Below are 14,948 nucleotides of genomic sequence, written 5' to 3'. Positions count from 1 at the left end.
GGAGATTTCCCCCCTCCCGACGGCTGAAAGTGGAGATCTAAGCAGCAAGCTGTCCGTGATCGCTTTCCAGGCGGTCCCCAGGGCTGCGGGGTCGCTCGTGGGTGGCGTGGTTGGCGTGGGGGTCGGAGGTGCCTGTGGAGACATGTCTTCCTGGCCTGCAAGACGGGATCTGCTCGCGGTAGTTGGGGCTGCGCTGCGCGAGCGCCACCCTCTGCTAGCCCTGCCACCCACCTGCCCCTGGACGCAGGCGTCGTGGGTAGGGGACTTGGGCTTCTGCGGCAGAAGACAGTGTGTGGTTTGGGCCAATAACAATAAATTGGCTGTGATTGAATTAACCAAGCCTTTGACGGTATGTGAACTTGGCTTCACTTTGCATGGAGATGGAGTGAGAAGAGCCTGATCCTGAAAAATGTGACTTTTTCTAATTGGCATTCACTCCTCTTCAGGCTAGGCAAGCCGGGCGTGGTGGTGCACGTCTGTAATCCCAGCTTTTAAGAGGCGAGGTAGGAGGATCACAAGTTGGAGACCAGTCTGGACAATTAAATGACACCTTGTCTCAGTGTAAAAGGGGCTGAAGATATACAGTGTCCCCTGGGTTCAATCCCCGGTTCCGCTAAATGCATAAATACAGCTAAATCAAGCACAATATACAGCATTGAAAGCCATGCGGTACAATTGAGAATATTAGTATTTAGTGTGTTGCCTCACATGTTTGAAGTTCTGTAAAGGTGTATTATTTGAATAAACTGAATGAATGCCTGAATCATATATAGGCCAGTAGAGCCAAAAGCCAAGGAACAGACTTCTCAAATAATGGCCCATCACCCCCCCCTTTGATACAGGGTTTCACTATGTAGCCCAGGCTGGCCTCGAATTTATGGCAATCCTCCTGCCTCTGCCTCCCGCGTGTGTGTCACCACACTTGGCTCACCTTCATAGATTTAACAGTTCATAGTAGAAGCAGAACCCAATTTTCTTTTAGAGGAATGTAGTTATTGGCCATTACATAAGCCAAGATGAACAGTGATGAGGATGTATGTAGTTATTTGAATTCATGAAAATGTGCACACTGTGATTGGGGCTGGATGTATTGTGACTCAGGTATACAGGCAAACATAAGGGCCTGGATCCAATTCCTAGCAACAAAGTATTAATCAATTTTTCAAAAATACATATTTTTAAGGGTGTTAGAGACTTGTATCTAAGGAGAAGATCAGAGAACAATAAACCAACAAATGTCTTCCTTTGCTTATATGTATCTTTAGCAAAACGATGAGGTAGGGTAAACCACATTCAAATTAAAAGGTTACTGTTGTGAGCAACCTATGCCATTGCCAGTGATGTAGCTTAGTGCAGCGTCTGCCTGGCAAGGGTGAGGCCCTGAGTTTGATTCCCGAGACCCAAAAAGAAAAAAAAGACCCTAATGTTAGAGTTAACTAACGTAAATTTACAAATGACACGATTTCATCGGCTTTAACTCACCGAATACTCTCGATTTCACTTGCTGTTTGGACTGAAGCACTCCTAGTTCTTTTACCTCATTGCAGTCTTAATTATGAATATCTATAACATGAAATCCACACATTACACTTCACACAGGAATAGGTAGGATATGGAGGGCTAAGAAAGACTTAAAAGTGGCACACTTTAAAAGAGGCTGCAGAGAGAGAGAGAAGAGGCACAGGGTTGATAAACAGGCACAGTCTCTGCCAGAGGACAGATAAGGATTTGCAGACAGAGCCTGGAGCTGTCAGGAGAAAGGGCAAATCTGAGTCTGTGCCTGAGCCCATTTCTAAAGTGCAGCTTTCACGTGTCACAGAAAGAGAGCCATGCTGAGCTAAGCCTCAGGAGCACACAGATGGAGGTGCTGTGCCTGCCAGTTTTCCTGGGCAAGGCTGTGGCAACAGGTGACCAGAGGATGCGATTAGTGATACCTGTGTGTCTAGTGCCCCTCCTTTTATAAAGCCCAGGGTAGGAGTTGCATTGGGTATCCCCCTGTTGCCCCCTGGTACTAGGGATTGAAGCCAGGGCTTTCACACTGAGCTACATGGCCAGCTATTTCTGATTTTGAGACAGCTTTGCTAAGTGGCTCAACTGGGCTTGAACTTGTGGTGCATCTGCCTCAACTCCTAGCCTGCTGGTGTTAGAGGTATGCACCACCATACCCAGCTGCATCTGGTGTGTTTGATAAATGCATGTGTCTTTCTTGGGGGGAGTGCTGAAAATTAAACCCAAGGTCCTTGGCACTTTAAAAAATTTCTTCTGTGCTGCATTACTAAATTGTCCAGGCTGGGCTCAGACTTTCCATCCTCCTGCTTCAACTTCCCAGAATGCTGAGATTACAGATGTGTGCCATTACATCTGGCTACTATCCATTTTTTTCTGATGTTCCCATGTCCATATACTCCTGATGTAATTTCTAAGTTAATATGCTATTGCCATGAATACATTAGTTTGTACCTTGTGCTTTTCTTGGAAAGACAGGGTGGTTGTTTGCTTATACAAACAAGGTGTAGTCATTCTATTTTGGCACTTGGACTCAAATAGACTAATTTAGATCAGACTGTTGCTTTATGAAATGGCACAGTCTGACAGTTGCTGCTCTATACAACATAGAATAATTCTGAGCAGCACATAGCCTGGCTGTGTGTGTGTGTGTGTGTGTGTGTGTGTGTGTGTGTGTGTGTGTGTGTGTGTGTGTGTGGAGATAGGGTCTATGTAATTCAGGCTGGCCTTGAATTCAGAATTCAGTGATCCTCCTACCTCAGCCTCCCAAGTGCTGGGATTACTGGTGTGTGGCACCATGCCTGGTCTGCTCTTCATACTATCCAAAATTTAAAAATTATTTTTCAGGGCTGGGGATTTAGCTCAATGGTGCTGCCACCTACCTTGCAAACACAAAGTCTGGAGTTCGATCCCTGGTACCAAATAGCCTTGAATTCAGAATTCAGTGATCCTCCTACCTCAGCCTCCCAAGTGCTGGGATTACTGGTGTGTGGCACCATGCCTGGTCTGCTCTTCATACTATCCAAAATTTAAAAATTATTTTTCAGGGCTGGGGATTTAGCTCAATGGTGCTGCCACCTACCTTGCAAACACAAAGTCTGGAGTTCGATCCCTGGTACCAAATATAATCTGTCCTCTTGGTGCAATATGTTCTTAATTAGCTTCCTGAGGATGACTGCATGAGTGATTTTTTTGTAGGTCTTGCATGTGTGAAAAAAAGACCTTTAGTTCACCTTTCTACTCTATGTTGAGGGTATGAGGTTGATTGTATGCCAGCTTCCAGGTGGGTATATAACTCCTTTATATAGAACCTGTTTCTTCTCTGTGAAGTGTCTTCTTTTTCCAGGTGTTCTGACATTTTGAGGTTTTTGTTTGTTTTGGTAGTAATAGAATTGAACCCAGGACTTTCACACTGAGCTACATCCCAGCCTTTATTTTTTCATTTTCATCTTAATTTTGAGATCAGGTCTCACTAAGTTGGCCAGGCTGGGCTTAAACTTTCAATCCTCCTGATTCAGCCTACCAGAGCACAGGGATTACAGGCATGCAACACCACACTTAGCTATACAGTATCTTGTTGTTGTTGTTGTTGTTGTTTATATGTTTAATTTTCAGATGTTCCTTCTAATTCCTGTTATTGTTTAATGACACCCTGACCTTTCATTGCTTCAAGTATCAATCAGAATTTGAATGTCTCCTTTATATTTTTCAAACAATGTCTGACTCATAAGCATGAGTAAAGTGTAGTAGTCAGCATATAGTTACTGATAATTATTGATATGGGGGATGTGAGTCTAAAACATTGATTTTCCCCTTTGGGAGAGGGAAATTTGTTTTTGGGCAACAAGACATATTCACATGAAATAATCACTGAGAATACAAGTCATTTAGTATTAAGTGAGTGGTTCAGGCAATAAATGTTACAAAAATTCAGATGAGGAAAAATCTTTTAGTGTGAGATATGAAAGAATTAAGCTGTATTCTCCTAATTAAAATAACAGAATGGTTATCATCTTAGGCTTTAGAAATAAAAAATATATCCCCCCAAAATAAAATAATCATTCTTTTTTTTCTCTATTAAATTCTTTTATTGGTACATTTTAGGTATACAGTACAGTTACATTCATCATTGGGATCTTGTACCTTTACATGACAGATCTTGGTTCTTAGTTTTTCCCCATTCCCCTGGCCTCCCTTCAACCCCTCCAACCCTCCCTATTTGAAAGGCTTTGTTTCCATTTATTTCTCATCTCATATTTTTCCTTTTCTCTCCCCTCCCCCTCCCCCTTCATTCTTTTATTTATTATATTTTTGTGGTGCTGGGGACTGAACCCCCCAAGGGCCTTGTAGATGCTAAGCACAGGCTCTATCGAAGAGCTGCATCCCCAGCCCTAATTATTTTTAAAATTTTGTTTTTCTTAGTTGGATCGTAAATTTTTTTGTTTTGAGACAGGGTCTTGCTATGTTGCCAGGCTGGCCTGGGACTCATGGAGATGCTCCTGCCTCAGCCTCCCACGTGCTGGGATTAGCCACCACATTGGGCTAATCACAAATTTTACAGCTACCATGAAAGAACATTTGGCCATTTACCTTCGCTTCCTGATTTTTCCTCACCTATCAGGCCTTGCTAATATTATATATCCCTTTCCTTTCATTCCTTCATTTTTCCTGTGGCTTCTGTAGTCCATATCTCCTTGCCACTAAGTGTAGCTATATTTTGAAAATTCTCCAGGCTCTTCTCAGCTTATCCTGAAGAAACCCACAGAAGCTATAATTCAAACATCTTGCAGAAGGAGAAATAAAAAGAATTAAAATGTGTTATGTACATATATTGTATTTTTGTACTGGAAGCGTACTAATAAAAAGTATAAAATAATGAAAAATAGTACAGTAAATTAAAAAAAGCATTATATGTGCTAAAGTTTTTATTTTAGGAGGAAGTCACAGGGAATCAAACTCAAGGCTCTCTACTATTATGTTACACTCCCAGCCATTTTTTATTTTGAGATAGGGGTTCATTAAGTTGCCCAGGTGGACCTCAAAATTGTAATCCTTCATGCTGGTCATGGTGGTGCATGACTGTAGGCTGAGACAGGAGAATCACTTCGAGTTTGAGGCCAGCCTGAGCTACATAGTGAGTTCAAGGCCAGGCTGGAATATACAGTAAGACTATGCTTTAAAAAAATCCAAAGCCAACAAACAAACAAAAACCCCAAAATAACAAGCTTGAAATTCTCCTGCCTCAGCTTTTTTTTTTTTTTAATTTTTTTTGATATCAGGGATTGAACTCAGGGCCTTGCACTTGGCGAGGCATGCAGTGGGCATGCACCACTGAGCTAAATCCCCATCCCTGCCTGCCTCAGCTTTCTATCACTACAAACACATGAGTAATATTTTGTGCTAGGAGTTGATGGCTACAGCTATGAAGTCATTAGGTGACAGGAATTAGTCTACTGCACTGAAATCTTTTGTTTTTTGTGATAACTCTCACTATATAGTTTAAGCTGGCTTCAAACTCACTGTGTAGACATAGCTGGCCTCGAACTTGCGGTGATACTCAACCTCAGCCTTCCAAATGCTGGGATCACAGGTATGTGCCACCAAGCCCAGCTCCATTATAACCTTCCTGGAAAACCATCATATATGTGGTCCACTGTTGACTGAAATGTCATTATGTGGTGCATGACTACATGTAACTGGAGAAAAACTGGGGTGACATAATTTATAGTGACAGCACATTAGTAGTTGTCTGGTGATGACATTAAGGAGGGATGGATTGCAGAAGGCACTAGGATGGAGGGAGGTGAAACAGAAAATAAAAAGAATTAAGATGTGTTCTGTACATGCTCCAACTCCCCACCATGAATGCAATCCTAATGTGCTGCCAAAACGTAATAACAAAAATGAAAATTAAAAAAGGCACTAGGAAACGTGCGGGTGGATGGAAGTATTTCTTACCTTAATTGTGGTTTCATGATATAGACGTATATTAAAATGACTGAGTGTGATGGCGCCCACCCGTAATCCCAGCCCTGGGGAGGCTGGGACAGGAGGATCACGACGTGTCCAAGGCCACCCTAGAATATATAGCATGACCTTGTTTCAAAAAACAAAACAAAAAACGAAAACAAAGCCCCCAGAAATAAAACTAAATAGTAGTTTAAACTTTAAATATGTAAGTTTGTTGTACTTCTATTATACCTCAGTAAAATTGTAAAAAAGTAAAAAAAAAAAATCTTGTTTTTCTTATGTTGATATACTGTTAAAATGAATTGATGGTTCTTTATTGTTCGTTATATCACAATTCCCTCTGAGCAGAAGATTTCATGGACCTGGGGCATATATACCTTTAATCCACCTCTTTTAGCTTTCTATTCAATGCGTGGGAGAACATTCTTGGTTAAATCAAGGGTTTCCTTAGAACTCAAATGGGCCTGGCCTAGGCCTTCGGATGCATGCAGAAACTCCAACCTGCATCCCCATGAGGAGTCCCACACCTGTTCAGAAACAAATCCAACCTTGTGAGCTTCCACCAGGTGCTGCTTCTACTCCATGCTGCTTTCGCAGCTGCTCCACCATCCTGGTGGTGAATGGAAAAAAAAAAAATCATTTTTTTTTCCTCTTTTATTGTAGCCCAAATATGCTACTGTAGTAGAAAAATCCTTCTCTCAATTTTACTTACAAAGTCCTTTTTAAAAGTGGACCTAAGCCAGGGGTGGTGGCACACTCCTGTAATCCCAGCGCTCAGGAGACTGAGGCAAGAGGATTGCGGGGAGTTTGAGGCCAGCCTGGGTTACATAGTGAGTTCAGGGCCAGTTTGAGCTACAAAGTGAGAGACCCTGCCTCAAATAACAACAACAACAACAACAACAACAACAAAACAAAACACCTAGATATGCACCAAAGTAGGTTATATCAGAAATGAATTCAGGGAATATCTTCTATCACCTTCAACCCAGAATCCCCGCCCCTCCCTAGTCTTATACCAATTTGCTATTGGATCAAATACAGCATGCCTACTTCCTTCTTTCCTTAGGACATCTCTCCTCAGAAGTTATTCTGCCACAGCTGGGCACAGTGGCACGTGCCTATAATCCAGCTACTCAGGAGGCTGAGACAAGAGGATCCCAAGTTTGAAGCCAGCTGAGGAAACTTGGCGAGGTACTAGTCTCAAAGTAAAAAAATCTAAAAGGGGCAGGGGCTTTGGCTCAATGCTCCTGGGGTTCAATCCCTGGTACTATAAAACAAAAACAAAGAGAAAATCCCCAGCATGTTTCTGGTGTTTAGCCTCAGAAATTCTGCTTCAGTGAAATTGTTGAAAAGCCAAGGAATCAGTAATGTGGAAAAGCACCCTAAGTGATTTTGGGAGGTGGGGTAGGAAACAAGAGTTGAATTCAAAAAGCACTGAGCTATACAGCCAACGGTTTTTTGTTTATTTTTTATTTTGAGAAAGCATCTTGGTAAATTTCACTTGAATTTTCTCTCCTCCTGTCTCAGCCTCTCAGTAGGAATGGCTTTAAGCCCTAATCCCCCTCCCTTTTTTTTTTCTATTACTGGGAATTGAACCCAGGACCACCTTTATACTGGACAACATTCCCGGCCATTTTCTATTTTTTATTTTGAGACAAGGTTTCATTAAGTCACTAAATTGTCCAGGCTGGGGTTGAACTTGTGATTCTCATGCCTCAGGCTCCCAATCTGCTGGAATTACAGATGTGCACCACTAGGCCCAGCTTTCACCCTTAACTAACTCATTCGTATTCAAGTGTTCCACTGGTAAGTCCACTGAGAAACCCTGACTTAGAATAATATCAGATAATAACTACTTTTGTTGTTGAAAAGTATAGCTTTTAATTGTTCATATGCATTTTGTAAGAATGATGACCCTTTTAGCTCATACTTACAGTACAAAGCCTCCATTACTATTGACTGAATAGTCGAGATGTGGTATTTTGGGGCACAGAAGAGAACTTTAAGCACGGTCACCTGGAGGCAGCTCATTGTAGCAGAAAACGTGATGAACGGAGACCACAAGAACTGGGATCTGAACCTGGTCTAGTGTTCACAGATAAGCTTGTGTAGGTCAATGTACTCCTCTTTAGGGTTCACCTTCTGTACAAGAAAGAAAAGCAAGAGGAAAACATTAGTTTCAATAATTTTGCTATGTGGTTTTGTGAATGAAATACAAATTTATAGCAGAGGATGTATCAATTTTAAAGAGTTCTTCAAGTATATTTTTTTTCCTGTGTTTTGTTTTGTTTTCTTGGTACCAGGGATCAAACGCGGGTCCTTGCGCTTATGAGGCAGGCCGTGGAAACCACTGAGCTAAATCTCCGGTCCTATTTTGTTTTTCTGAGACAAGGTCTCTGGCTGGGGATGTAGCTCAGTGCCACAGCGCCTGCCTGGCAAGCGCAAGGCCCTGCGTTTGATTCTGGTACAAACACAAAATAAGGTCTCTGTAGTTCAGGTTGACCTTGAACTTGCAGTGATCCTCATGTTTTAGCTAGGATAACCGCCATGTGCTGCCATGACTGGCCAATGCTGGGGATCGAACCCAGGACCTTGTGTGGGCTCAGCAAGCCTTGTATCACTGAGCTACAGACCCAGGCCGTACATATTACTGTTGTTACTGCACTCAAACTAGGAAGACAAAAATGTAAGTAGGTACAATGAAATAAAATATGATGCCCATAGGCTGTACTACTATGAAACGTTGAGAATAAGCAAAGAGAATTCAATGACCAAATATGTATAAAATGAATTAGCTTAGCTATTTGTAGAAGTTCCCTGAGAAGACAAGATTCTTTCAGTGTTCAGAAGTAAGGGCTGGGAGTGCAGCTTAGTGGTACAGTGCTTGCCTAACGTGTGGGATCCTGGGTTTGATTCTTAGCACTACAAAAAGAGCCTGACATGGAAGCACACACTTGTAATCCCAGATATTCAGGAGGCTAAGGCAAAAGGATCACAAGTCCAAGGTCAGCTTGGGCAATTTAGCAAGACTGTCTCAAAATAAAAAATGAAAAGGGCTGGGGATTAGCTCAGTGGTAGAGTGCCCCTGGGTTCTATACCTTAGTACAGAATAAAAAAAAAACAAACCAAAACTAGAAATCTAATCAAAGTGTGGTCTAATTAATTACAGTAATTCTGAAAGAGTAATGGAAAGGGAAATACTGGTCTGCATGGAGTCTGGTGAAGACCCCAAAGCATAAATCCTTGTCACAATGGCCTTTGGTCACCATCTATGGTAGTGGTCCCCTGGACAGAAGCTCTTCTGTCCTGAGGCTTTGCTAACTAATCCACTTCCTATATAATTTAATATTAATGATAAAAAGAGGACATTCACTTGCTTATGCAAATTATCAACCTGTAAACTTATAAGGTGACACTTTTAAAACAGAAGTCCCTTGATAGATCAGTTTCCATGAATTTGTCTTTGTTAGCTCATGGACTCAGATTGCACTGAGAATACTTAAACAGCTAGAGCTTCAAAGCTAAGAAGCTGTGGGTATAGCTCAGTGGGGACACTGTGAATCAGGCTCTAAATTCAACACACACACACACACACACACACGCACACACAAACAACAACAAAAGGGTTAGGAAGCAGATTTTGGACCATGGTGATAATAATAATAATGATTGATTTATCCAGTAATTCAAGACTAGAATGCAAAAGTCTGGTATGCCTTGGTTTCCACATCTGTAAAATGGAACATAGTATATTTATTTCATAGCATTGTACAGAGTGAATGGGATCATCTTTATAAAGTATTTTTCAGGCAGGCATGGTAGCACTCTGGGAGGCTGAGGCAGGGGGATTGAAAATTTGAGCTCAGCCTGGGCAACTCAACAAATTAGACCTTGTCTCGCAAAGCAACAATAATAATAAAAACAAAAAGTGGCTGGGGAGGTAGTTAGTGTGAAGGCCCCGGGTTCAATTCCCAGCACCACAAAGAAAAGCTCTTGTCAAGGTGACTGTCAGCATGTTGGGAAAATCTCGGCAATCTGGAAATCCCCACAGCAGGAACAGAATAAATACTTGAGTTAATGAACAGTAGTTATCACTGCCACTCAGTAAGGTATTTTTCTTTTTTTTTGCTTTGTGTCAAAACCTTGCGATCTCTGCTGTCTTTTTTTTTTTTCCCGTTGTTTTTAATGTCAGGATAATAATATGAATTTTCCACAAGGTAATACGTAATTAATTGCAGATGAAGGATATAAATAATAGGTGTCCTCGACTAAAACAAATTGAGATTACCGGAGCCAGAAAAGTGTAGGAAAAACCTTCCAGGTCTATTTGGAACTTGATGTAGTTCTGAAGAGGTCACAACTTCAGGACTGACAGGGATAATGCGGGCCGGAGTAACACTAAACAAGCCCAGTCCAAAGAGGGCAGTGTCGTCTCAGTTCCTGAGGTTGTGCAAGAATCTAGGTCTGCCTGACCTTTCAGTTGCCACAGAAAAGTCTGGAATCTTGGTTGTACCGTACATGCTCTAAATTGTTGAATAATTTAGAAAAAAAAATTTAACTACAAGTCAAACCAAACATGTGTGAGGCAGAAAGACAGCAAGATTGAGTCCAGCCTGGGCAATTTAGTGACTTGGGACCCTGTATGAAAATAAAAATATAAATAATGGTCTAGGGATGCAGTTCAGTGCAAAGGCTCTGGGTTCAACCTTCAGCAGCAACACCCCAAAAAGAAAATCCACATTTAAATGATGAAGCTATTAACTGCTACTGTCTAATATCCCAAGAAAAAGGAAAAAAGGAATTAGAAAAGCATAATCTCCCCATCCATAATCTTTCTCTTTCCTTTCTCTATTCTCTCTCTGTCTGTGTGTGTGCTACCAGGAATTGAAGCTCAGGCCTTTACACTGAGCTACATCCCTAGCCCACTTATTATTCTGAGACAGGATCTTGTTAAATTGCTAAACTGCCAGGCTGGGCTTGAATTTATGATCCTCCTGCCTCAGCCTCCCAGAGTGCTAGGGTCATGGGCAAGTACCACCACACCGGGCCATAATTTTTCCTTAGATTTACAGAACCCAGAACATTTGGTGACCTTCAGGTAACATCAGGATGTGTATCAAAGAAAGGGACCATTGCAGAAGAAATCATTACTGTTGCCCATTCACTGGTGGCTAAAAACATACTTCCTTAAATATCTTATGGAAGTTCTTCACAGATGGTTTTTAGAATAATAGTTCAGTCATCTTTTGATCAGCTAACAACATAATAAAGTTCATAATAAAGTTCTTCCTCACCACCACCTTGCTTTTTGACTAACTGGCTTCTGTAACAGTAACTTAGGGAATTTGGGTGGGAAAGAAGGTTTGGGTATGTTGATGTAGGAGTCTGGTCAGCTTGGGACACGTTGAATTTGGTGTGGTTGTGTAACTTCAGGGAGGTGACTGGCAAGTGTTAGATACGTAAAATAACATCTAAAAATCGTATGCTTATCACATGTTATATATTGATCCCACTGCTTTGCATTTATTAACTTAATTAACTCTCATACCAACCATCTGTAGGAAACTGAGGCATAGGACTCTGACCTTACACTAGGTCTTGTATTTAGAAGGTTGTGCCTTACTTCAAAACAAGGACAGCCAGGTCTACGGCCCTCGTAGACATCTCAGGGGAGCAAGCAGTAATCATACAAGTGAAGGATGAGAAGTAAAAGCCAAGGATATGATTCTGAGGAATCATTTAATGGGCAGAGAGAAGAAAATGGCCCAGGGAAGAGATGTAGATGAAGGCACCATTAAAAGTAGGAATGGGCTGGGGTTTTAGCTTAGTGGTCCCGCTGCCTGCCTCACAAGTGCAACACCCTAAGTTTGATCCCCGGTACCAAAAAAACCCCAAGCAGATAAACAAAAAGGAGGAAAACTTGGAGAGATCAAGGAGAGTTTAAGGAGTGAGAATCGTCAGTGATGTAGCACGCGTACCATGGGTTTGCCACTGACGAGGGTAGAGTAAGATGGGCAATGAAGGTGTGCATGGTACGGACAGCTAACAGATCCCCTCTCTCTTTGATCCTCATGCCTCAGCCTCTGAGGGCTAAGATGAAAGACGAATACCATAATGCTCAGCTTCCTTTTTTTTTTTTTCCATACTGGGGATTGAACTCAGGACCTTGAGCTTTTGAGGCAGGCTCAGTGCCACTGAGCTAAATCCCCAGCCCAGATTCCCCTCCTTTTTTTCCCCCAGTACTAGGAATTGAACCCAGGGCCTTGGGATTGCTCTATTACTGAGCTATACCTACAGCTTTTAGACACTTTTATTTTTTTGTACCAGGGATAGAACTCAGGACCTTGTGCTTGCCAGGCAGGCATGGTGCCACTAAGCTAAATCCCCCACCCTAGAAACTTTTATGTTGAGACAGGGTCTCATTAAGTTGCTCAAGCTGGCTTTGAACTTGGAGCCTCCTGTCTCTGCCTTCTGAGTAGCTGGGATGATAGATGTGTGCCACTATGCCATGCACAACAGACCTTTATTGCCTCTAGTAAGCATAATTTCTTAGGAACGAGAAACTGCCATCACATTGCAGTGGATTAGAACCAGCTTTGAAAACAGAGCTAGAAGTAACAGAGTGGAATAAGGGAGATGCATTAGGCCCCTGCAGCAATATGAGCACCAGAAATAATGGTGTGAACAAGATGACAAGAGTTGGGGAGGGAAGGAAGACAAGTACAAGAAAGGTTTTTTAAAGGAAAGAATCTGTAAGTTCTGTTGACTGGTTATGGGTAGATAAGGGAAGAAGGACCTCACATGATTCTACTCCTGATCTCTGGTTCCTGAGAATGATGTGATGTCATTAACAGGGACAAGAAGTTAAAATATTGAGTTAGGCGTGACAGTGAGACGTCCAGCAGGTGGTTTAGAAGGAGCTGGAAATTTAAAATTATAATTGTCAGGACCTGGGATTTAGCTCAGTGGTTTCTCTGACCGGCCTCAAAAGTGCAAGGTCTGGGTACCAAAACAACAACAAAATTGTAATTGTGTCCACATTTACCAGGATCTGTCTCAAGTCTGTGCAACACACATTTTTCTGTAGTATTGTCTAATACACCACATATGGCTACAGTATTTGCTTACTAGCTACATGTCTCATTACTATAATTCCAGGGTAGGCTTGGGGTAGAGCTCAGGGGCATAGCACAAGTGGAGGAGGCCCTGTATTCCATCCCCAGCACTGGAAAAAACTAACAAACAAGCCTCCCACCCCGCAAAAAATTAAACATGCTGTTAATATAATTACCGCTTTTGAATGGAAGTTTGATTGTTTATGGAAGGACAATGATATTTATATATTTCTACTTAAGATAGCGATTATGTTAACTAACGTGAATTTAATCATCAAAACAATTGCAGGAGGCAAATATTTAACATTCTTATTTTATAAAAGAATATTGGGCTGGGGATTTAGCACAGCGTTGCGGCCTCCTTCCTCACACGCACAAGGTCCAGAGTTCGATCCCCGGTATAAAAAAACCAAAACAAATCTTAAGGTTTGCAGGGTAAGCAAGGTGTGGAGGTATACACTTGCTTATAATTTCACCACTCTGGAGGCTGAGGCAGGAAGATCACTGAGACTTCAAGGCCAGCATGAACAGCATAGGGAGACCCCCCAAAATGAAAATTTGGCCAGATTAACACAGTTTATATATGGCAGACCTTGGAATCAAGCAGCCTGTAACGGATGGTGTGGATGTGATGACATGCCCACATTAGTTTCTGGTACACCTGCAAACTACCAGTAATGAAGTAAGACTTCAACCAAGTAGGGGTTCAAACTTGTAACTTTGGAGCCTCATTTTACATACAAAAGTGACATCTTAAGTATAATTTGCAGTCTTCACTTTGGTAACACAAAATATGGTTCTGAGTTTTTCCAGTTGAACTTGAAGAGGAAAGTCATTGCCCCTAACCACTGGAATTAATTATAAAAAATACTGTGCAACATTAAATATGTTATGAAGTGGTCTAAAAGCTAGATAAATAAAAACAATATTTGTGACAGCAGCTCCATTAAGAGAATCTTTAAAAAGCACATGTGACATGCAATATGACATATCCGGGTAACTGTGTCCTAAGTGGGACCTTTGGAGTAGGGAAGGCCCGGAGTGGCAGCACACGCCTGTAATTCCAGCATTCAGAGGCTGAGGCAGGAGGATCCAGAGTTCCAGGCCAGCCAGGACTACACAGCCTGTTTGAGGCCAACCTGGATCACATTAAAGAAACCCTCAACTCCCCCTCCCCCTGCATCTCCAACAAAACAAAACAGACCCTCCCGTCTTCTTGCTGGTGTCATGCATCTCATTAGAAGTGAACAGACACTATCAATATTGACAGTTCTGGAACTTTGGACTGTATTTTTGAGCTTCCTGTAGGACTCTCAATTTATTAACAGTACCAACAACATTAATACCTATATTCTCGAACTCAGCCAACTCAAGCAAGATGCCAAATCAACGAGTATCTGAATGCTATCAAGAAGTTCTGCCTCCTGCAATACGGGTACGAAGCATCCACACAAGCCCGGAGGAGCCCGACGCCAGCGACAGCTCGGCCGGAGTGGGGCGCAAATTGACGGACCGAGAAGGGGTGCAGGTCCAGGACCGCCGGCCTCTGACGATGCTGAGGCCTGGTCCGCGGCGAGCGCGACAAGCGTCCCGAGCCCCAGTATCAGCCTGGGGTCTCTCCTCCTTGCTGCCCGCGGGGTCTGCACTTTGGCGTTCCGTTCCCCGGGAACAGCTTTTGTTTACCGGCTGGCTGTGGTGCACCGCGAGTGGTAGGAAAAGAAACAAAAATCTCCGCTGCTCCTGAAGTTAGGAAGCAGAACGCGGCCGCATGCGTTCCCGCTCTGGACTAGCCGGCCGAGCCGTCCTCAGAGGTGGCGACTCGGCGTTCACCGCTCTAACCGCGGCTAAGGCTCCCGC

General features: G+C 42.5%; 1 protein-coding gene and 1 long non-coding RNA gene across 2 annotated transcripts in view; both read right to left on the bottom strand.

Moving 5' to 3' along the window:
- Mindy2 (MINDY lysine 48 deubiquitinase 2) overlaps window positions 1–144 on the bottom strand; it is a 50,535-nt gene extending 50,391 nt beyond the window's left edge. The window contains exon 1 of the mRNA XM_019210148.1: window positions 22–144. Coding sequence (XP_019065693.1) covers window positions 22–144 — 123 coding nt within the window. The remainder of the gene's footprint in view (window positions 1–21) is intronic.
- A 5,413-nt stretch (window positions 145–5,557) lies between these two features.
- LOC104874233 lies at window positions 5,558–14,942 on the bottom strand. Its single transcript, XR_783696.2, has 3 exons — window positions 14,438–14,942; window positions 7,911–8,118; window positions 5,558–6,586 (listed from the first exon to the last, which is right to left on the bottom strand). It is a non-coding gene; the product is annotated as an uncharacterized LOC104874233 (long non-coding RNA).
- Between the last annotated feature and the right edge of the window lie 6 nt (window positions 14,943–14,948).

This window comes from Fukomys damarensis, unplaced genomic scaffold (assembly GCF_012274545.1).
Source record: "Fukomys damarensis isolate Sample0158 unplaced genomic scaffold, DMR_v1.0_HiC HiC_scaffold_25, whole genome shotgun sequence".
Classification (NCBI taxonomy): domain Eukaryota; kingdom Metazoa; phylum Chordata; class Mammalia; order Rodentia; family Bathyergidae; genus Fukomys; species Fukomys damarensis.
The sequence above is the reverse complement of the archived record's forward strand: the minus strand, read 5'-3'. Positions and strand labels throughout refer to the sequence as shown.